The 22,908-nt window shown below is 47.1% G+C and overlaps 1 protein-coding gene across 1 annotated transcript in view; it reads left to right on the top strand.

The window, feature by feature from the left end:
* Fam114a1 (family with sequence similarity 114 member A1) overlaps positions 1-22,908 on the top strand; it is a 71,878-nt gene that overhangs the window by 35,868 nt on the left and 13,102 nt on the right. Inside the window, exons 4-10 of the mRNA XM_028882223.2 lie at positions 544-657; positions 793-902; positions 3,708-3,842; positions 7,848-8,000; positions 13,679-13,802; positions 20,126-20,217; positions 22,025-22,186. Of these exons, the coding sequence (XP_028738056.1) occupies positions 544-657; positions 793-902; positions 3,708-3,842; positions 7,848-8,000; positions 13,679-13,802; positions 20,126-20,217; positions 22,025-22,186 (890 nt within the window). The remainder of the gene's footprint in view (positions 1-543; positions 658-792; positions 903-3,707; positions 3,843-7,847; positions 8,001-13,678; positions 13,803-20,125; positions 20,218-22,024; positions 22,187-22,908) is intronic.

The raw sequence follows: 22,908 nt of genomic DNA on the forward strand, positions 1-22,908 counted from the left end.
AGCCTCCAGAGTGATGGGATCATAGGCATGTGCCGCCATGTCTAGGTTCACACCTAGAAATGTACTGAAGTTCGTCTGACTTCAATTCAGCCCGTGTTAACTGAGTACCTGCTATGTGCCGGGACTTCAAAAAACAAATGATGACAACCATAACAAACACAAATGGCAGATCAGCCAGCCACGTGACACTTAAAAAGCATGAGGGAGACAAGACAGCCATGCCATTCAAAGATGCTGGCTTGAGTTTGGAATGTCAATGTGAAAGACAGCCAGTGTGAGGTGCAGAAGGGAGAAGGGTCTAGAAACACAGTAAGGAAACTGAGTCACTACAGGGCGGTGGCTTCTTTAAGGTCATTCAGCCTTGACCAGGCTGAGCTCATCTTTGGGCCCTACTCCAGGGAATCTAAATACCCTGCTGTTGAGTGTCTTGTTTTATTCAGGGTGGACACCCACCAGGCCAGATGTTTTGTGAGATCAGCCAAGGGGTGATAGACTGTGTGGCCTTCTAATGTGTCTGCAAACTATGTATTTATTTCCCTACAGGTCATGGATTAACAGCCGTCAAAGAAAAAGCCGGGGCGACCCTACGAATCCACAGTGTCAATTCCGGATCTCCTGAAGGGGCACCCACTGATGCCGGAGATGGGTTCTCTGAAAGTGAGTGGTGTGTTCACCTGGTGTTTGGGGGGATTTTATTATGCCGTGTGCACAATTGCACAGTGGGAAAGAGCCCAAGTTCAGATCAGCAAAACACACTCTAACAGGGGCCTTCTCTCTCTTTTGCCGCGACAGATGTGACTCCAGATCAGGACCCCGCCCGAGGCTCCCACCCTTCTCCTCCACCAGGGGCGGCAGGGTCGAGGGGCATGCTGTCAGCCCTCACCCACGTGGTTCAAAACACGGTGAGTCCCTGGCTGCTTCCTGTTTTCCCTAGTGGCTCACTCGTTTTGATCTCTCCATCTCGTGACCCAGATACATGAGAGAAAAAAAGGCAGTCTTGCTCACAGCTTTGGAGTACGGTTTGTTATGCTTTCTGCCACAGAGTAGGTATAACCTTGGATCTGAAATAATAAGGGCGAGATGAAATGCGGCCGTGTTTAAAAGAAGAGGTTTAGAAGGGACATTTTTTTTTGTTCCTGATCTGATTTAACAGTGTCCTTTTCAGCTGCTACAAGGACAGCCCCTGGGTGGGGGAAGGAACCCAGAGCTGGGACAGCTGTTCTTCCTGGATCCTGGCTGAATTTCCTTAAAATTATGTCTACATACAAAGGTCTAGCAACCACTCAGGAGGAATAGTCCAGAGACCTACCCTGCCAGATCCCTGCCCTGCCAGATCTCTACCCTGCCAGATCCCTGAAGTTCCCACTGTGCCTTTCCCTGCAGAACCCTAAATGGATCCCAGCAAGTCCTACCCTTCCTGTTTATTTTCACATTTTCATTAGGATTAAGTTGATTAATTTTAAAAGCCAGCTATATAACCATCTCACTCTTTTTGTTTATTTGTTTGTTTTGAGACAGAATTTTTCTTGTAGCTTTGGAGCCTGTCCTAGATATCGCTCTGTAGACCAGGCTGGCCTTGAACTCACAGAGATCCGCCTGCCTCTGCCTCCTGAGTGCTGAGATTAAAGGCGTACGCCACTGCCGCCCGGCACCATCTCACTCTTAAAGGAAGCTTGCTTCCGACAACAAAACACTGATTTGGATTGAAAGAAAGCAGAGGCACCCAGAGTGGGATGAGGGCGCTAGCTGGTCCTCAGAATCAGGGGGAAAAAAAGATTCAGTGTACTATCTAGAACAAACTAACTGGATTTTCTAGAAATCTGGCTCATGTCCTTTTTCAGTCATTTACCCATTTGTGATTTTAAAGAGAGATGATTGCCCTCACTGCGTACCAGAAACCTCACCAGACTCTGGCCATGAGCTGATGCCAGATCTTGCCCTAGTAAGTCAATTCAATCATGCACTAGGGGAGAGGAGGGGGTTGTTGATGAGCAGGGAAGGTTATCTTACCCAGATGTCGGGGCGAAAGTATGCCAGGAATAAAGAAAATGACCGTCCTGTGCTTGCTCCTTGAGGGCCCCCGGACTGGGCAGGAAGAAGGAGACATACCAAGAATGTTTTAGGAGTCACCCAGCGAAGCAGTTCAAGGGCACCCATGAGAGTGGGCGCAGCTCACTCAGTAACTCTGGCGTAAAAAAAATGAACTCATGGCTTGTTGCCTCCCTTGTTTTTAAATTAAATTTTTAAAAATTATTTATTACCGTGTATGCATATGATGGGGGAGGGGCACCTGTACCATGATACTCATAGGAACATCCAAGGAATACTTTGTGGAGTCCCGTTCTCTCCTTCCACTTCATGCGTGTTCTGGGGATGGATCTTGGTCATCAGGTTCGCCTGGTGATCGCCTTTACCTGCCGAACCATCTTGCCAGCCCTGAGCAACCCACTCTTGAGTGCACCGTCCACATCCTCGGTTCCCTTTCTGTGTTCCCCTGGACCTGCTTGGCCTCCTTCCCACAGTCTTTACTTTCTGGCAGCCAGGATGCAGAGAAGGAGGAAGGGACTGAGGACCAAATATAACCTTTAAGGTACCACCCCCGCCCCCCAGTGGCCTACTTCCGCCAGCTAGGCTCCTCCTCCTGAAGTTTCTAGAACTTCCTAAATTAACACTCGTAGCTGAGGACCAAGAATGCTCATGAGCTGTTGGGGGACACTTTATATCGAACCCAAAGCATCCTTCAAAGTATCTGCGTTTAAAATCTGTTCCGTAGCATGGATACTGATTCGGTCCCTGATCTGAAAACAAATTCTAAATGCCGGAAATGGAAATGTCTGATAAGGTATATCCAGTAAGGTTGAAAACTGCCATTTAAGTAATTATGGGGATTGGAAAGCACAGGTAGATGGTTTACAAAACAAAATCTAACATTTCCATGTAAGGTGAGAAAGACACAGATGTTTGCAGATTGTGGCTAGAGTTGTATGGTTGGAATTATATCTGGAGGCTTCAAAGCGATGCGATTCGAATTCACTTGAGCAGTGTGTGTGAGTCTCGGGTGTTTTCATTTCTGTTAAAAGGGAAACAGTGGCTGGCAAAGGGATTTTTCCAGAGTGATACCTGGCTGATAGAACAGTTTCTGTGGCTGGAAGTACATGGAAGGCAAGCTGTCTTCCTTCATTAATGTACTAATTATAGTTGGTGTTCGCCGGTTTCTGAAAGTGCACTGGAGCCGTCTGAAACAGCCCGAGGGTCCGCCGCTTCAGGACCCTGGATTAAAAAATCATCTAAATTAGCCTGAGTATTTGACATTTTAATAACCCACCCTAAATAATTCTGTTATGTATGCTAAAATTCTTTCAAATGAACACTGCAATGGGGCCATCCGTGAATTTTATGTCTTAGATACATATCTATTGATACACTCAGAGCTACTGACATGAATTCCTAATGTGCACTGTTTTTTTCTCCTAAGTATCATTTTTTTTTAATTAACACCATATGCTCTACAAATTATACCGCACATGGTTTTTCAAGAAAAAGAAAACAGGATTTAAACAGATGATCAATCTCACAGTGTGAGAAACTTGTGGCTTTCTATTGATTTTAATATTTGAAGAGACTGCCGGGCACATGGGAACTGCGGGCCACCACAAAACAGCAAGCTGTCAAAAAATCTAGTCTCACGTGGTTTTTCTCATTTGCAGGGCAAAAGCGTCTTAAGCGGAGGTCTGGATGCTCTGGAATTCATCGGGAAGAAAACCATGAATGTCCTGGCAGAAAGCGACCCAGGGTTTAAGCGGACCAAGACACTGATGGAGAGAACCGTCTCCTTGTCTCAGGTTGGACTAGATCTATTGACTTTCTCCTTTTGGCCAATAAAGTCAAAGCACGGGTTCAAAGTTAAGTGGCACAAAAAGTAGAAGAAAGCTGAGTTCCTGACCTGGTCCACTGAAATCCTCATTAGAGGCAAGCATTGTTAATGGTCCTTGTGCATACTGTCGGTTATCACACAGACGTAGTGATAAATAAGCATTTGGGTATAGGAGTATGCATGTTGCTCTGCATATAGATGGAACATACATGCATTCTCTCTCTCTCTCTCTCCAGCCAAAGGGCAGCATATTGATCATGCTTGCATACTTTATTTAATAATCTGCTGAAGATTTTTCCATGTATGCCATTTAATTACCCCAGTTCTGCCACTTATCAGCTGTACAACCTTGTGGGTTTGCTCTGTGTAAACCCATCTCTCTGCCTCAGTTTATCCCCTGTGCAATGAGGTGACAGCAACACCTCCTGATATCTTCATTGTGGCATGAGCTAGAACAGAACCTGATAAAGACATGTATGTGTACACACATGTATAACTTCTAGGTAAGACGATGACGATGTTGGAGCGAGTGAGGCCGAGTCTAAAAACTGGCAAACTCTAGGTACGTTTGCTGTCAAATGAAGAGGGGGCCTGAGTTAATGTAACAAACTACCACAATGTTTGAGCCACACTCCTGATTTTTGTCACAGCTACAGGCTATGACAGATTGTACTGCACATGGAAACGCGTTACCCAGCCCCCATAAGGGCCAGCCGCGATGAGACCTGTCAAAGAGGAGATTGGAGCGGCAATGGCTGCAGATGTTGGCATGCCGTGGTGGGCGTGGTGGGCGTGGTGGGTGTTTGCAGGGCTGTTAATGAGCTGGGGGAATGGCTGCTGCAGCATTTGGAGAGGTGATAGGAACCGGCCTGGGCTTAGAGAGGACCATAGCTGTGGTTGCTATGGTGAAAACCGAGTGGTGGAGGGAGAGCCTAGGGCAGGGAAGCCATTCAGTAGGTGGATCAGTCTTGTGCCTTGAATAAGTAGATCGCCAGGTGGGCTGAGATGTTCAGGGATTTGCTATATGAGAGAGAAAAAAAAAAAAAAAAAAACAGGCAGGGAACTTCTGAAGCCTGGGAGGACTGTCCGAGCAGGTTCATGTCAGAACCCAGCAAGGGCGGACCAAAGGAGAGACTGGGTGGAAGTGTGCCAGACTGCCATACAGCCTAAGGAACTTGGCCAGGGCCATGGGGGAACCCTCTGGGTGATATCAGCTGATGACAGCAGGAGGACCCTGCCCTGCTCCCCTGCCCCGAGATCAGGGCGGCAGCTGAGTTTTATTACCATTGTCAAAACTTCCCAGCGATGGTTTCACTGGGTTATTTTGAAAACTTTAAAAGCCGGAGCCATACTAATTTAGTCTTCAAGATTGACAGGAGAGAGAATTCCTTCCACGGCCTGGTGGGTTCTTGGCTAACAACCTCAAGAACCCAGAAGGAAAATGAGTCTGCCAGTTTTATTGGCACATAGTCAACATCGGGCTCTGTTCTTGGATGCTCTTCCCCTGTGACCTTGTGGCATTGGCCCATGTACTTATGGGGCTCTTTATGCCGATTTTAAAGGACTCCATAAACTTAATGTCCTTGTAAACTTAATGAGAAATCAAATAAAAGACGCCTAGCATCAAAGCAAGCAAGTGCAGAATGTTGTTAATAATGGATAGACTCGGGTCCATTCTGTCGTCTTTGTGTTTAAACCGCAAACTAACCGGGGGGTGGGGGGGGGTGGGGGGTGTTGTAGCATGCCCAAGGTCTGGGTTCCACCCCCAACACTGCAAATATGGGTGAAAGGAGTGGAGAGGAAGGGAGGTGAAGGGAGAGGAGAAGAAAGATGAAAAGAATGGAGGGAAGGAGAGACAGAAGTTATTAATGGGAACAGAAAGCCAGCCCAAGGATCTATACGCCATTGATTTCTAGTTCGTGTCCACTGATGAATACATCGTGAGTTTGCATTTACTAACTCTTCTCATTGAAGACGTCTCAGGCTTCATTCACGGGAATTTTTTTTAAAATGTCACAGAGGAAACTCAAACCAGCCTCTTTCCTCTTTTGAAATCTCTGCCTGGGTGCAGAATTCTCAATAAGGTCGCAAAAGAATTGGCCTTTCCCCGCGTCAGGTCCAAAAGAAACTCGGGACAAATGGCGAACTGTGGTGCTGTCAGTATCCGGAAGTGTCTGCTGACCTCCGCACTCGCTCAGTACCTGTGGCTCCTCCCAGCTGTTCTCGCCCTCCCACCCCACCCCTGTACCCTGCACTTTCTCAGCCTATGGGCTTCCCTTACTCCTGCTTCTCATTCCTGTACAACCCAGCCATTTCTGCTGTGCTCTTTTTTTGCTCTTTCCTTCCTCTTTCATGCCCCCCTCTCTCTTGGTTCTCTCTGACCTCTTGTCTCGTGGTCCTCTGGGCCCTTTCTCCTCTGCTCCCCCCCCTCTTTCCTTCCTCTCTCGCTCTCCCCGGCTCTCTCCTGTCGTGGCTGGGTTCAATCTACAGGCCACATTTAGTCTGTTACTCTCTCTCCCTGCTCTGGACTCTTCCACATGTCTCTGGCTGATCTCTCTCTCATAGCTACAATAAAAACCTTCTCCTCAACCATCCCTTGGAGCGATCATGTCCTCACTTCATACATCCAGTGCATTGAAAACTGTCAGTATAGAAAATCTGAACACTTTGGGGAAGAATCGACTGCATGTGGGAAAGATGTCAGTGGGAAGCCGAGGAAGCCTTGTGTGTGTGCGTCCTGTCCCTCTAACTCCTAGGCACAGACGCCTTGCCTTGGCTCAGCCCCCAAATGAAACAGAATATGTAAACATTAATAAACAGGATCAATCTAATATCCATTTAACATTCTTTTAAAGTGTATTTAAAGATTTATTTAAGATTTATTTATTACATATACAGTCTGCATATATTCCTGAACAATAGAAGAGGGCACCAGATCTCATTACAGATGGTTGTGAGCCACCATGTGGTTGCTGGGAATTGAACTCAGGACCTCTGGAAGAGCAGCCAGTGTTCTTAACCTCTGAGCCATCTTTCTAGCCCTAAAATGTATTTAAATAAAATATAATTACATCCTTTTCCCCCTTCCTTTTCATTCCTCCAACCCTTCCCATGTACCTCCTCTCTCAAATTCATGGCCTCTGTTTCCTTAACATGTGTGTGTGTGTGTGTGTGTGTGTGTGTATTCCCTTAATTACTGTAATATAATTAATTATATGTGTGTATGTATATATATATATATGTATATATATATATAATATCTGAATGTGTAAACACAACCTGCTTAGTCTGTATAAAGTTACGTGTATGCATGTATTTTCAGGCCGACCGTTTGGCGTTGGAGAACCAGTCTGGGGGCTCTTCCCTGGGGAAGACTGTTTCTCCCGCTCTTCGCTCCTTAGTCACCTAAAGTTTCTTGCACAGGGACGAGGCCCCGCTGTGAGCTTCCCTTCTTTCAGATTCGCACGTCTACTGGTGCTGTCTTTGTTCATGTCTTGTTTAGGCAGCCGTGAGGATTAGACTTCATGGGGACCTGCAAAACTCCTCCCCGAGGAGGACTAGTTTTTATGGTATGAGAAGGCACCATGCAAGCTTCCAAGGAGCAAGAGCAACCCCCAGTCCTGCCCAGCTGTGAAGCCTATGGACTGAAACAGTGGCCAGCACCGGAAAGGGGTGCAGTAATAACACATATAACTGGGCAGTAACCAACAGCTTTCTAATGGGACCCAGTGCGCTCTCAACCACAGGGAAATTATACCTAGTATTGGCCACCAACCCAACCACCCAGAGCTAGTGAGGTCATGGAGGCGAACCTACTTACAAAGAGGTATTTACGAGGCGTCCTTTTGGGACATTCCAAATGATGGAGGCGATTTCTTTCAGGTCATGTCTGTCTGCCCCATCACCTCTGTGCCTTGCACGGGAAGGCACCATGGCCAGATCTGTCTAGTGCATGAACATTGTGTCTCTGCAGATGTTGAGAGAGGCCAAGGAGAAGGAGAAGCAGAGGCTGGCACAGCAGCTCACGGTGGAGAGGACCGCTCACTATGGGCTGCTTTTTGATGAATATCAAGGTTTGTCACACCTGGAAGCCCTGGAGATTCTGTCCAATGAGAGTGAGAGCAAGGTACGGACACATGGGTCGTTGGAATGACATTGTTTGGTGATATGTTTCCTGAGCACAGGGGGGAAAAAAACGGGAAGAGGCATAAAGATCTGTTTCCTCACCTCCCGACTTATGCTAAGGTCTCACCTGCTGTACAGCCTGCTTACAGTTTCCTCTCTGCCCTAAACTAACCTACTCATCCCAGAAGGCTCAGCAAATCAAGAGTCCTCACTATCCCTCCTCAAGGCAGAAAAGGCTGCTCTAAAACTTACCTGCCAGGCTTTCCTTCCTTTTGGCGACCTCACTCCCAGATCAGAGATCCCTCATCAACCCGTGCCTTTAGTCTACCCAGTGAAGACAGAATGGCTTGTGCTTCTGTTCAACTGTGGGCATTGGGTGTGTGTTGCTTTGTGAGTTACAGCGTTACTTATTTGGATACCTTTATCAGATTATCTGGGCCATAAAAGGCAAGCCGTCCTTCCAAGAACTGTTTGAAAACGGTCCCATTTTGAAACCTAAATTACCAAACAGATGGCCTTATCCATTCACACGTGATCCCAGGAAGACAGAACAATTTGCTATGCATTGGAGCAAGGCTAGGCTATGTGAGACACTGTCTTAAAAAAGACACCAGCAGGCCTAGAGGGATGGCTCAACAGGCCAAGGCATGCACAGCCAAGCCTGACTACCTGAGTTGAAGCTCCAGGACATACAAGGTTAGAAAGAGAACTGATTCCTCCTGCAAGATTTCCTCTGACCTCTGTGTGCACAGACAAATAGGAGAAAAAAAAATTAAACTATCAAAAAAAAAACAAGCAAGCAAAACACTATTGAAGGATGATTTTTTTTAAAAAAATGAAGCAAAAAGACAAAAATCATAACTCTCATACCGATACAAAATGAGCACCTGATAAAGATCTTATTTAGCTCATTAATTAAGTGAGGAAAATAGGCAGGTGTTCTCACCATCTGTAAAGAAAGCCAGAGAAAGAATGTTGAATCACAGTCGCGAATAGACACAAGCTTTCCACCCAGTGGGGCAGACTGCCCTCCGCTTGCAAAGTCCGTCTAAACGTCGTCCCCGAGTCTGCAGAGAAATGGCTTGGCTTGGCCATCAGCCATCCACAATTTACACGGTTGTAAGATTGCTCCCCTACCTTCAGAATCTCATAATCCAGTTAAAAAAAAAAAAAAAAGGCAATTTCCCACCAAAGCACAAAATTCTCAGTGAAAGCTGAGTCTGGAATCAGCCTGTATGTGGTCATACATCAAAATGAGGCTGTGGGGTTTTGGACCTCTCTTATTGCACACCGCTTGAAAGGACAACGATGATAAAGCCTGCCTCGTGGGGTTTCTAAAGGGATTCAGGGAGATAACCTATGGAAGAACTCACAGCAGTGTGCCTGGTACAAAGAAGATGCTCAGGGAAGGCTAGCTGCTGTTTTGTGCATCCATGTGTACAAGTAAACACACTGTCGATGGCATTGTGTTTTATATGCACTCTCATGCTGTAGATATCCGTTGTTATTATGGTTTGCAATATTACAGGAGGAGACCGGCCCCTACCTGATACTATAGAGAGGTTGCATTCTGGTCGATTCCATCACAGGCCTCAGCGGCAAAACAACCCTTAGCTTCTCCATACAATCCTCCTGCCTCAACCTCTCGAGTGCCGAGATTACAGGTGTGAACTGCATAAGGTCCTGTTCATGATGAGTTAGCCCTGTTGCTCTGGAGCGTATATTGAGACAGCACAGTCAGGTGGAGCCACACCACTCACTCAGGCTCGGGAAGCAATAGAGAGGAAGAGGCCAAGGTCAAGGCCTCACAACCCCCTCTAACACCTCTCCCTGCCCCCCACCCCCAGAGGCTCTACCACCTTCCAGTAGCTCCAAGCTAAGTAGCAAGCCTTTAACACAGGGGCCTTTGGGAACATCCTAGAGGGGACCATATCTTCTCTTTGTACATCGTTCCTACAAGCTTTGCTTTCTTTCCCCAGCCTGATTTCTGTGACATTCAGTGAGGAGTGCAGAACTTTTAAGAAGTTCTGTCTGGTACTGTCATAAGCAGTCCTACAGTTCTATGTGAAAACCAGCAGAAGTTAATTTTTTTTCACTCCTGTGACAATCCAGAGTGGGGTACCTGGTCAGCAAGCAGCTTCCTGTCCTCAGGGATTAAAGCACCCAGGCCCTCAACAAGAATACAAATGGAAGCCCTAATGACATACAATGGCTACCACAGAGATGTATTTATAGCACAGTGACTGTGGGCAATGGAAATGCACAGGCTTCAAAACTGCTGAAAGCATAAACTTGGAACATTCTCACCACAAACACGGTGTGAGGCAGTGTGTTCATAGATGCAATCACTGGCATGATACACTCATGTACACATGTGTGTACATACGTCAGATCGCCACATTGTGCCCCACAGATACAAGGAGGGACCTGATGGCTTGGGCCTGAATCCCAGCTACTGAGGAGGCTGGGGCAGAGTGATTTCAAGTTCAAGGCTTGTCTGGCTTACAGAGTGAATTCAAGGCCAGCCTTGGCAACCTAAGGAGACTCTGCCTCAGATTAAAAAGTGAATAAAAAAAATTTTTTTAATGACTGAGGATAAAGCTCAGGAACAGATCATGCACAAGGCCCTGGGTTCAGTCCCTAGCACTGAAAAATAATGATTTAAATTCAATTTAAATTTAAAAATAAGGGCCAGCAGGACGGCACATCGGGGGGAAGGCTCTTGCCACCAGTACTGATGACCTGAGTTTGATCCCTGGAACTCACATGGTGGAGGGAGAAAATCTCTGCCCTACACACACACACACACACATACACACACACGGGGTCCTGAGTTCAAGTCTCAACCACCTCAAAAACAGACAATTAGAGAAAAAAACTCCCAGATGGCTTGCTAAAATTTAACTCTCAATAAACACGTCCTGTGAAACAGTCAGGACACCCTTAAACTAAGAAAGCATTCATTGTGTGTCTGAAACACAAATTTAACTAAGTTACCTACGTTTGTCTGGCGACCTTACACGTAATCCATCCTTAAAAGTTAAAGAATCTCTGAAACAAACGATTGAAGCAATCAGTCTTCTTTCCCCCTTGACACACTTTCCTCCCGACCTGGAAGGCTGAGGTCCCCCTTGGAATTCTCAGTCTCCCCAAATTCCTATCCCATCCTCCACTCTGCCCCTTCAGTCTCCAGCTGTCTCTTACCTCAAACCACTGTGCATAGGTAGGGGAGACATGGTTGTTCCAGCTCCACCCTCAGCCCCTTGCAAGCAGCCACCTCTAAGTCACCTGCTGGGTTCACACTGACCTCCTTTGCACAGCCTGGGACAGAGGCCCACCCAGTAACCTGGAGAGTGGAACGGGCACTCCCCTGTGTCCAAGTCTAATTAGGAGTGTTGCATGTCACCATCCTCTAGTGCTTTATGGTCTTCTGACTCCCATCAACCCAAGGAAGTAGAGAGGACACACTCCCATTGGAAAGCTGTGGACAAGAAAGGATGCTCATTATGTCCACTCTTACTTCATTGGCCGAGACTCAGGCACCACAAGAGAAAGGAAAGGAAGAATCGGTGCTGAAGAGGTGGCTCAGTGTGGAAAAGTGCCCGCTACACAGTCATGAGGACTGGAGTTCAGACCCTGCCAGCACATGACGGCCTAACCACCCATGCACCCACCGCGGCGGCATGCACACCCGCAGCACGTCGTCCGTCATCATGCACACACACAATAATAAATAGAGTCAGATAAGACAGACCTGGCAGTGCAATACGTGATACATGGGAAGAATCCATCATTTCGTTTCCGTTACACTCAGTTGCATTTTTTTCTTTTCATGGACGAGGGCTGTAAGACACCCTGTGTACCCCTGTGTGACCTGAACAATACTCTACCTAACGCCAAGCAGTCGGTTGGCATTCCTCGAGTGTTGAAGGATGCATGATCATTTATTATTTATTCTTGAATCCCACTACAATTCAGCGCACGTCACTGTGGCAGAATGGAGTAAACTCAGAGGTGGAAACAGAAGCCCGTGAGTGAAATGAAGCATCTCAGAAGGCCAAGTCAAGAAGGCCTGGCCGGGAGCCATAGAGCAGGGCACATTTACCTGCCGAACTGCGTGGCTAATGGGTTTTGTGACGATTTCCTGCCAAGCTTCCTCCCAGAGCCTTGGACAGGTGCACAGCACCCCGTGATGTGCGTAAACACTCGGGAAAATGGGGTCTGTCAGCCTGGATGCCAGGCCTGACTCCTAGGCTGGTGTGCTGATCTACAACCAGATGAACAATGAAACTTATTCCGGGGAGGACTGAGTTCCTCTGCTGATGCTCCCCCCTCCAGAGCAAGGATCTGACTTGCAGAATGAAAAAAACAAAAACTTACAGTTTTGCAGTCACACCTCATTTTTTAATATGATATCCCATGCCCTGTGACCAGTTTGGAAATTCAAATTAATCTTCAGAGGATGGTTGGCCATCTGTACTTGTTTTGACATGTACATAGAGGGTACTGTCGAAAAAGAGAGATGCCAAAGGTGAGCAGGGGTGACGTCAGTCCAAGCAGAGCGTCCTCTCCCAAGGCAGGGTGACAGTTCCCTCTTTGGTGACCCTGCTGTGCCCTTCCCCACACTCATGGCTGATACTGGTTGACGTGGGCTTCCTTCCTCTACACCAGTGGTTCTCAGTCTTCCCAATGCTGCGACCGTTTAACACAGCTCCTCATGTGGTGGTGACCCCCAGCCATATAATTATTTCACCGCTGCTCCGTAACTGTAATTTTGTGACTGTTATGAATCATCATGTAATATCTGATATGCAGGATGTCTGATATGCAACCCCCAAAGGGGCCGAGACCCACAGGTTTGAGAAACTTCTCTAGACACTTAGCCCTCAGAAAAGGAAAATGTGTTTTGGGCATTTTTGTAAACTCAGGGCAAGTCATGTCTAATAAGTACATATGTGGATGTGTGTGTGTGTGTGTGTGTGTGTGTGTGTGTGTGTATGTGTGTTAGATATTTCATTTATGGAGCACCACAGTGTCTTAAGTCAGTTCTTTTGCTGGAGTGATCAAAGTGACCTTGTAAGGTAGATATAAACAGTCCCCGTTTCATAGATAAAGCCAAGGCATCAGAACATACATTACACAAGGTCCACAATTAGCGAGTGAGGAGCTGATATTTGAGCTGTGTGGCGGCCAAAGTGTGTCTTAACCACTCTGATAAATGAGTTCCCGCTGCCATTGACCTGTGCCAGTCTCTTGATGGTGGTTCTTTATCGAACAAGGGATCCCAAGGAAGTGTGGGTCCCACTTTATGAACAAGATAACCAGTCCTGTGTGGTGGCTCGTGCCTAGAGCAGTAAGAAGCTGAGGCAAGAGGAGCTCGAGTTCGAGACCAGCCTGGACCATAAAGTCCGTTCCTGGCCGGTCTGGACGAGATGCTATGATGTAACAGGAGTCGCAATAACAAAAGACTGGGAAGACGGAGGCCTGGGAAGCTGATGCTGTGGATGGGAGTAGAGCCAGCCCTTTCTTACCTCCCACACTGCTGCTCACTCACTTAGGCCTTGGGAAAACTGGAAACAGGCAGGTGGACCTCTGTGAGTTCAAGGCCAGCCTGGTCTGTGTTCATGAGAAGAAATGATGACAGGTACGCTGACCCGTTTGTTTGTTTGTTTGTTTCAGGTTCAGTCATTTTTAGCCTCACTGGATGGAGAGAAGCTAGAACTCTTGAAAAATGACCTAATTTCTATCAAAGACATCTTTGTAGCCAAAGAATCAGAGGGTGAAGCAAGTCCAGAAGAACAAGGTAAAGGGAAATAAACAGCAAGATAAACTGGTGGCCTGGGCCTCAGGACGGAGCCGCTGAGACCAGCCCTGAGGACAGGGTGAGGTTGTCTTAATTCAGGGGCTCCCCTAGATGCCCTGTGCAGCTGTCGTGGGGACCTGGGCTGGTCACAGTGACGTATAGCCCTCTCTTTGCTGAGCAGGAGCCCTGTCCTTCCTCTGGGGTCCAGCATGGTCCCTGGCACATCACCGGCACATAATAAATTCAAAAGGTCAAGTGAATAGAGCACGGTTTGCTGGACCTAAACAATTACAGTGTATGTTGCACCTTCTAATCCCGTGTGTGGATGCTGTGTAGTGTGGTTGACGGCCAGGGTGCCTACGTCTTGCAATGGATTTCTTTGCATATCTTTATCATTCCTTTTAATTCCTGTGTGTAGGAGTTGTGTATTTTGCACATGTCCCACAATGCATCTGAACAATACAGTTCTTGCTGTGGGAGGCTGGTAGCCTAGCAGCACAGCACGCCTGCCTAGCCGGATGAGGCCCCGAGTTCAGTTCCCAGCACCACACAAGTTCTGACCATGCTTGTGCCATTTTCTCCAAGTGCCCCACCCAGGATGAGGTATTTCAAGTTGAAGATCATGGAGTGAGCGAGGTGTACACATCTCAACAGTCTTTCCCCCTGTCTTAGCTACTTTTATATTGCTGTGAGGAGACACCATAACTAAGGCGATTTATAAAAGAAGGCATTTAATTACAGTTTCTTTCTTTTTTTTTTTTTTTAAAGATTTATTTCATTTATCATGTACACAGTGTTCTGTCCGCATGTATCCCTGCAGGCCAGAAGAGGGCACCAGATCTTATTATAGATGGTTGTGAGCCACCATGTGGTTGCGGGGAATTGAACTTAGGACCTCTGGAAGAACAGCCAGTGTTTTTAACCTCTGAGCCATCTCTCCCTAATTACAGTTTCAAAGGGTCGGTCCATGACCATTATGGTGGCGAACATGAAGGCAAGCAGACAGGCATGGTGCTGGAGCAGTAGCTAAGAACTTACATCCTGATCCTCAGACAAAGAGAGAGAAGGGGGCGGGGCTTACAGATCTTGGCATACAGAAATGCTCAAAATACGTCAGCTGGTACTGTAGTTATTTAGTGTGTCAACACAATACCAGGAAGGTTGGAAAGTCAGAGCAAGCTGCAGCTTTTATTCATTAGTGTGCCTGTCATTCCCCCACCAGGCAGAGTCGTTCGTGATCATAAGCATTCACACTGTCATTGTCAAGTCACAGGAACGTTTTGTCCCCAGGTGCATTATGTACCTTTAATCAAAGCTCAAACCTAAGGGCTCATGCGCTTGAGCCTTGAGGCTCAGGGACAGTTATTCTGTGCGTTCAGAAACGTGTTTAATCACGGTTTCCCCCTTAACCCCACACCCCGACCTTCTGTGTCTTCACCTTAATGAGATTTATACTCGTTGCATTAAAAAAAAAAAAATTATACTGAAGTGTAGAAAGGGGCCAATACCAAAGAGGTGACTGGGAATAATCTTTTTGAGCGTTTGTATGTTCCTATGAAAGTCACCAAAGATGGCAACCTTGTCATTTTTCTCATAAAAAAAAAAAACCTAAAATACGAGCTGTCAAAGGAGATGCAACTCACATTGGGGACCCAAGATGAACCTACAGATGCCCCCTTCCAGCACTAACCATCACCCCAGTCAGGCTGTCCTTCAAGCTCATGATACTTGAGTGAGAAGTTGGTCCTGATGGGTGTGTCATTCAGAAAGGATTTTTTTTTTTTAAATGGACCCCAGGGCTGGGGAGAGGGCTCAGGGCTCAGCCAATGAGGTGCTTGCCTTTCAAGTGTAAGGACTGCGTTTGAATTCCCAGCACCTATATCATAAGCAAAAGCCAGAATCAGTGGCATACTTCTGTAATCTCAGCTCTGGAGAGGTGGGAAGCAGAGGCAGGCTTGTGGGCCAGCTAGTCTGGCCTCTGCCTTTTTGGTGAAGTTCCTGGCCAATGAGAGACCTGGCCTCAAACAATATGTGAAAGACACCTGAGGACTGAACCAGTGTTGTCCTCTGGACTTCCCACACATGCTATGCATGCACATACCCACACCCCCAGATGCACTCACACCCACATGGACACACACACAGAACTCCATATTTTCACTGACATCAGAGATGTCGTTGCTAATTCAAAGTGAAATAGTATTATGTTGCTCATCAGTGCTGATGCTTAGAGAGGAACCTTGGTTCCTTACTGCTAAAAGAAAGTGTTGCTCCAGGCAGTGTGATATGTTCTCATTTAAATATAGAGCCTCATTCAGTAAATTGAGATTTTTTGGATTTCACACACAGACACGCAAACATGCACGTGCACACAGGTGCACATGCACACACGCACACACCCACTGAAGTGCTGAGTATCGTGTTTTAAGAAAATTGAGGGCTAGGAGGGGGAAAATGGTAAATTTGTCTCTCTGTTCATGACAAAAGCCTATTATCGCCCGTAATAGATCCATTTTCCCCAAAGGGCATCTCCGGGTGATCAAAACACTATTAATTTTCATTAACTGAATCTAATAAATAAATGTCATTCAGACACTTAATGAGGCACGGGGAGAGAATAACAGAGGCGTTGTTGTAGAATCAACCCCATCACATGGCGTGTGACAGCTCCAGGAAGATGGAGGGGTTACCCCCCCCCCCAAAAAAAAATGACAGAAAGGAATCTTATCTGTTGAACGTTAAAAAAAAAATCCAAGAGCACAATTCTGGCAGAAATGTAAGCATTTTCACCAGGTTCTGCTGTTCTGTTTTCTGTCTTTTTCTTACAAATGCACTTATATTCCTGAAAGCCTCTAACAACTAAATAATTTATTTGGTAGTCTCAGAAAGCATAATAATAAACTGTCATCTTCTAGATAAATTTAATATCGGGCTCCTGCACACTGAATAAGACTGGTTTGCAGATTTGTCTTTCTGGCGTGATGTAGTCTCACCACACCACCATGGTTCTCTAATTTGCTTTACCGTGGCTGTGAGGAGATGTTAAAAGTCCAATTTCTGTTTTTATTGCCTTGGGGAAGTTCTCTTGGCCATGTATACAGACCGAGAATAGCAGTAATAGTCCTTGTTGCAACATTTATTATCATCTGCTTTTACCTATTTCTAGTGATTCCCCCCCCCCCGCACCCCCCCCCAATACATGCTAAAAGTTACTGGTCTCTAGTTAGTAGAATTGATGCACATTTCAAAGCTAGAGCCTCCTGAAGTACTTGTGTTCTGATTTACTGTCCCTTCTCACCAAATGGGTTTAATCTCGTGTGTGCACGTCAGTGTGGTGCATGACAATTCATTTACATAGTTTTCCATTTTTCAGAACAGCTCAGCACTGTTGTATTTGGTTCTTATAGTAACTAAAAAGGGAAGGATGGCGTTGGGGCCCTAGCTCAGCGATAGAACGCTTGCTTAGCGTGAGAAAGTCCCTGGATTTGATCCCTAGCAACCCTCCCACATTACAAAGAAAGATTTTTAAAAAGGACTAAGGGTGAGTTTTATTATCCCTAGTTGACGGGGTGGGGGTTGTTGGAGGGGACAGGGGGTGGCAAGCTGAAGAAGTCTGGTGGCTGCTTTCGGGGCCCGAGGCTAAGGAACAGGGTGGCTTAGAACCCAGCTGTGGGTCTCAGCCAAGGGCCCCTGCTCCGCAGCACAGCCTCGCACTGAGGGAGACCAGGCAGTTCCAGGATGAGACCTTGCCCACCTGCTTTCAGTGGACTCTCCCTTCCTCCCTCCCTTTCCTCCCTCCCTCCCTCTCCATCCTCTCTCTCCTCACCTTCCCTTCCAACCTCCTCTTACTTGGCTAATGGCGTCTTGTTCTCGCTTCTCTTCGCGCATCATCGCCGTGGGAAGCTTTCTCCGCACTCCTCCTCCGAGAACGATACTACAGCTGCAAAAGAGCACCTAGCCTCCTGGTTCCAGCGTTTCCCCTGTTACTTCATCACGAGCTAAGGCAGTTGTCGCTGTCTGCCCCCAGACTGGCACCTCACTCGCTGGCCTGCCTCCTGTCCCCTGAACCTGACAGGCGCATTCCCTGCCACTGCCAGGCTGCTGGGACACTCCTCCCCTGACCTCTGCAGGTGGGGGCTGCACCCCCCAACTCCATCTTTGCCGTTTTAATTACTATAGGAACCAAATACAACATCAGTGAGCTGTTGGCAAAAGATGGAAAATTTGTGTAAATAAATTATTCTGTACCACGCTGACACGAACACCCAGAGATGAAGTGTGTCTGGTGGGACTTGACGCGACATCAGAACACAAATGCTTCAGGGGTCTCCAGCTTTGAAACGGCCACCGGTTCTTCATAGCTCCCTTCCTGTCCTGATCCGTCCAGGCTTCCATAGCAAGTAGCACCGTGCACCTTACTAACAACAGGAACTTGTCGCTCATAGTTTAGGGGAAACTCTAAGATCCACGTGCTGGCAGATCTGGTGTCTCGTGACACAGGCAGCATCTCCCAGCTGTGTCCTCCCAATGGCAGTGGTGGCCAGCTCTCTGGGGACCCTTAAACAGGACCCTGATCTATTCATGAGAATGCCATGCTCATGATCTAAAACCCCAGCTGCTAATACCACCACCCCTGGTGATGAGGTGTCAACCTATGAGTTAGGGAGACACAAGCATTCAGACTCTAGCTCTTGCAGAGGACCTGGGTTCAGTTCCCAGCACCAACTGGACTCACAGCCATCCATCCAACCTCCTCCGCCGCCCTCCACTGACCTCAGTGGACACCAGGCATGCATGTGGTACGCACACATACATGCAAGCAAGCACTCATACACATGAAAATAAAATAACTCTTTAAAAATGTTGTAATAAAATTTCAAAGTTCTGGCTACCCCTGTCTTTCTGCCATGGTTTGTATTTCTCCGTAAAACTCACCACTTGACATAACTGTCCTGTTTATCCATTTGTTTATTGGCCGGTCTCCCTTGTGAAACTACAGATCATAACAAGCAGATCAAAGAGAAACATTCTGAACAGACCCACAGGCCACCCTGGCTATCTTTATGAGCTACCCATTAACCGTTTTTCTATAAAACTGAAACCAGCAAATCCAGGCAAGTGTTAGGTATAATATTTTTCACATGGCTTAGCCTTTCCCAAAGGTACGCCTGGGCTCTGGCGTAGGCCTGGGTACCTTCTCCACGGAGGGGTTTGCGCACATGCAATCAGGCCAGACTACTGATGCTTTTATTCTCCCCCAAAGGAGCTAATAAGCCCATTATGGAATGAGTACTTCAGCACCGACTGGAAGCTTTGAGATGGCATTGTATTGAAGTTATAAATGAGAAAAGGGAGACTGCGCCTTTCAAAGAGCTCTGTTGCCCACCAGGAATATTTATTTTCATTTTAAGAAATATAATTATCCTACATAACAAATATTCATGATTACTGTATTATAGATCATATGATACATCAATAGATTATCAAGTCAGATAACATTTTCCCTTAGCGCTTACTGTGTTCTAGACACCGTGTTAGTAATGAGTTAAACTCTTCTCTGTCCTTAGATAGCTTCCAGTCTGAGAGAACAGATCGTTAAAAAGTATTATAGTGCGCCGGGCGTTGGTGGCGCACGCCTTTAATCCCAGCACTCGGGAGGCAGAGCCAGGCGGATCTCTGTGAGTTCGAGGCCAGCCTGGGCTACCAAGTGAGCTCCAGGAAAGGCGCAAAGCTACACAGAGAAACCCTGTCTCGAAAAACCAAAAAAAAAAAAAAAAAGTATTATAGTGCGACACAGGTGTCTTGGGGAACCTTGGGAAATTTCTCCAGAGAGCTGGTGTTACATCAGAGCACACACCCCACTGAGAATTCTACTCACTCAGCCCTGCAACCCGTCCTCAGCAGGGCTCCCTGGGCATCACCAGAGCTAGAGTGTGGAGCCTAGCAACCCTCTGAGTACCGGGCATCAGAGGCCTGACTGACACACGCCATACATCTGTCCACTCATTCTTTCAACAACTAGCTATGGGCCACTAGAGCCGTGGTCCCAAGACACGCAAGGTCTCTCCCCGTGGCCTCTGTAGCCTCTGAGCCAGCCTAGGGGTGCCCTGGTGCCAGAGGCCTGGAGCTAGGCCTCGGCAGCGCTCTCCAGACAGCCCGCCGATTCCTTACTGTGCTCACCCATGGAAGACGTGACATCCATCTTCCCAGGCAGCCCCAGGGCACACGGCCACAGCCTCTCCTGAGTCAGGAGAGCTGCCACGTTCTGAAGGGTGAAAAGTGAATACATCACGCTTCTGACTTCTGTCGTGTTCTGTCTCTAGGCCTAGAAGAAAAGGGCGAAGAATTTGCTAGCATGCTTACGGAACTCCTGTTTGAACTACACGTGGCCGCCACACCTGACAAACTCAATAAGGTCAGAACCAACCCCTCCCGTGCCGTTGGTTTGAGCAGGGGGCTGGGGAGATCGGGTCTCGGTGGTAAGATTCCACAGATCCACACGAAATGGAAAAAACGCCGAACCCCTATGGCACAGGGGGCGGGAGGGGAGCCTGGGGTCGGTAATTAGTATCCGAGGAGGCAACACCATGCACGCAGGACTTCCGAGACCTGCGTTCTGTGATTTCACTAGTAATTATCTCGTGACCTTGAGAAAGTCGGTTACCCCCTCACAGGGAAATGGGATTTTCTGTCAGAGGACGGTTATCTTCAAAGTGAGGTGAAGGGGAATCACCAGGGGACTTTTCCAGACTCTGCTCCCAGCCCTGCCTCTTAAAGAGCCACGCCGGTTTTAGAGAGAGGAGATTCATACCTCTCCTCCCATCGGAAGGGAGCTGCTGCTGCTCCAACACATCTCAGGACCGTCCATCTTGGGCATTCCAGCTTCCTCTAGCACATTCCTCACAGTGCATTTTACAAGTTAGTACAGGGTCTTGCCGTGGGATTTCTTAAGCAGACACTGACCATTAATTATCCAAAGCTACATAATTTTTTTCGTCTCTCCTTTTCCTCTTTCCTCTTACCTTACTTAGCAGAGGTTGCATGGGCACTCACCTATTATAACACATGAAGGAAGGGCAGAATGAGGTACAAGGTGGCGAGATGAGTAATGTCTTTCTCTCTGTTAGGGGTCACCGATCTGGCAGGTCAGGGACTTGAACACTGGGAAATTACCTCATTCATCTCCTTGCAGCGCCCGCCACTGCTTGGAAGGGGGTGTGGGGACTTCTGGATTGTGTGGGTCAGCCTTTCTCCCTAAAAGAGGACTTTTTAGGGTGTCTCTCCCCTAATCTCTTCAAGTACCCCCCACCATTCCGACGTGTTAGACTTTGACACAGAGGCTTTAAGGTAAGTCCTTTTAGCATAAGATGAGCGACAATGTCTACTTAAGCAGACAGCTTGAAGGGGCAGATGAGCTCCGGCTGAGTCCGCCTCTTCTCTGAATTCTGGAAGCCACAAACAAGGCTGGAGAGATGGTTTCTGCAGCTTCCAGGTAGCCGCGGTTTTGTAGGTCACGGGTTGCTCATGTTGCCCTCCAGGTCCCTCCAGGCCTCTGCTCCCCCTAGAGGTGGGAGGCTCTGCAGTGAATCAGAAGCAAAGCCGCCGTGGTTCTTCCTTCCATCACTCTACGTTGTTTTCCGAGATGATTGGGAAAACCACCACATGAGGAAGTTGGCTTTCGCCGTGACCCTTCACTAATTTCCAGCCTATACGAGAAAAACTACAGTCCGTCTTTGATCGCTGACCATGAGACATGAGGAACACACGGTTCCAGAGTGTCTGTCGTTTTTATTCTCATCTGAATAGCATTTTAAAAGGCCCCTTTTAGGAGCTGGAGAGATGGCTCAGCGGTTAAGAGCACTGACCGCTCTTCCAAAGGACCTGGGTTCAGTTCCCAGCACCCACATGGAAGCTCACAACTGTAACTCCAAGATCTGACACCCTCACACAGACATACATGCAGGCAGGACACCAATGCACATCAAATAAAAATGAATAATTACTTTTTAATGCCCTTTTAAAAGTTCTCAGGCCCTTCAATGTTCTCTATATACTTTCCATTCTGCCCTCTTCTCCTAGTTTACAGTTCTACAAACAACAAGGTTGCCCTCTAAGGAGCTTAAGGAATGGCCCCCACACATCCACCCTGGAGGGTCCGGGTTGAAATGACTTGGTTTTCACATTCCCATGGTAAATGTATTGTTTGGTTGGGGCCATTGCAGGCCATGAAGAAAGCTCACGACTGGGTGGAAGAGGATCGAAGCCTGGTGCAAATCGACGTGGCCAAAAGATCAGAGGAGGAAGAGACGAAGGACGAAAAGGAAGGGCGAGCCGAAGAACCCGAAGAAGACAAAATGGGGGAGAAAGGAACTAAGACTGTAGAGGTAAATCCATTCCACGTCACCCACAGTCGTCAATGGTAATTGCTTTTTTTTTTCTTTTTCTTTTTTCTTTTTTCTTTTTTTTTTTTTTTTTTTTTTTTTTTGGTTTTTCGAGACAGGGTTTCTCTGTGTAGTTTTGGTGCCTGTCCTGGATCTCTCTCTGTAGACCAGGCTGGCCTCGAACTCACAAAGATCCGCCTGGCTCTGTCTCCTGAGTGCTAGGATTAAAGGCATGTGCCACCATTGCCCGGCTGTCAATGGTAATTTCTGAGCAGCCCCCGTTTCAAGTGAGGATAGCCATTTTACGTTTACACCGTGTCCTACATTCTCGACCGTGAGAGTGCAAGAGACACTCCAGCCTCTCTGTTCCAAGACAACGTATGGCTGAGCTTTCCGTACGTTTTGTAGCTTTTCTCCATAACTTCGTAATTTTAAAGCAGAGAGATCTTCCAGAGCATAATTGATTTATCTTTACAGTAAATTTCCATCTTATATGCAAATGTGTTACTATAAATTGTCTTTATGTTCCCTCACTAATGGGGTAATTGAAGCTCTTTTTTCCTGAAAACCTTGCATTGCGGTGGCTTCTTCTCTGCAGTTTAATTTATAGGTGTAGACTGTATGTCCTGCCCGTGCCCCAGAAGTCATCTGCAATAATTGTTCTTTCTGCCAGATTCTAATTTTAAAGTGACAAAGGTTGATCACTCCAAGGGAACATGTTCACT

Source organism: Peromyscus leucopus, chromosome 10, assembly GCF_004664715.2.
Source record: "Peromyscus leucopus breed LL Stock chromosome 10, UCI_PerLeu_2.1, whole genome shotgun sequence".
Taxonomy (NCBI): domain Eukaryota; kingdom Metazoa; phylum Chordata; class Mammalia; order Rodentia; family Cricetidae; genus Peromyscus; species Peromyscus leucopus.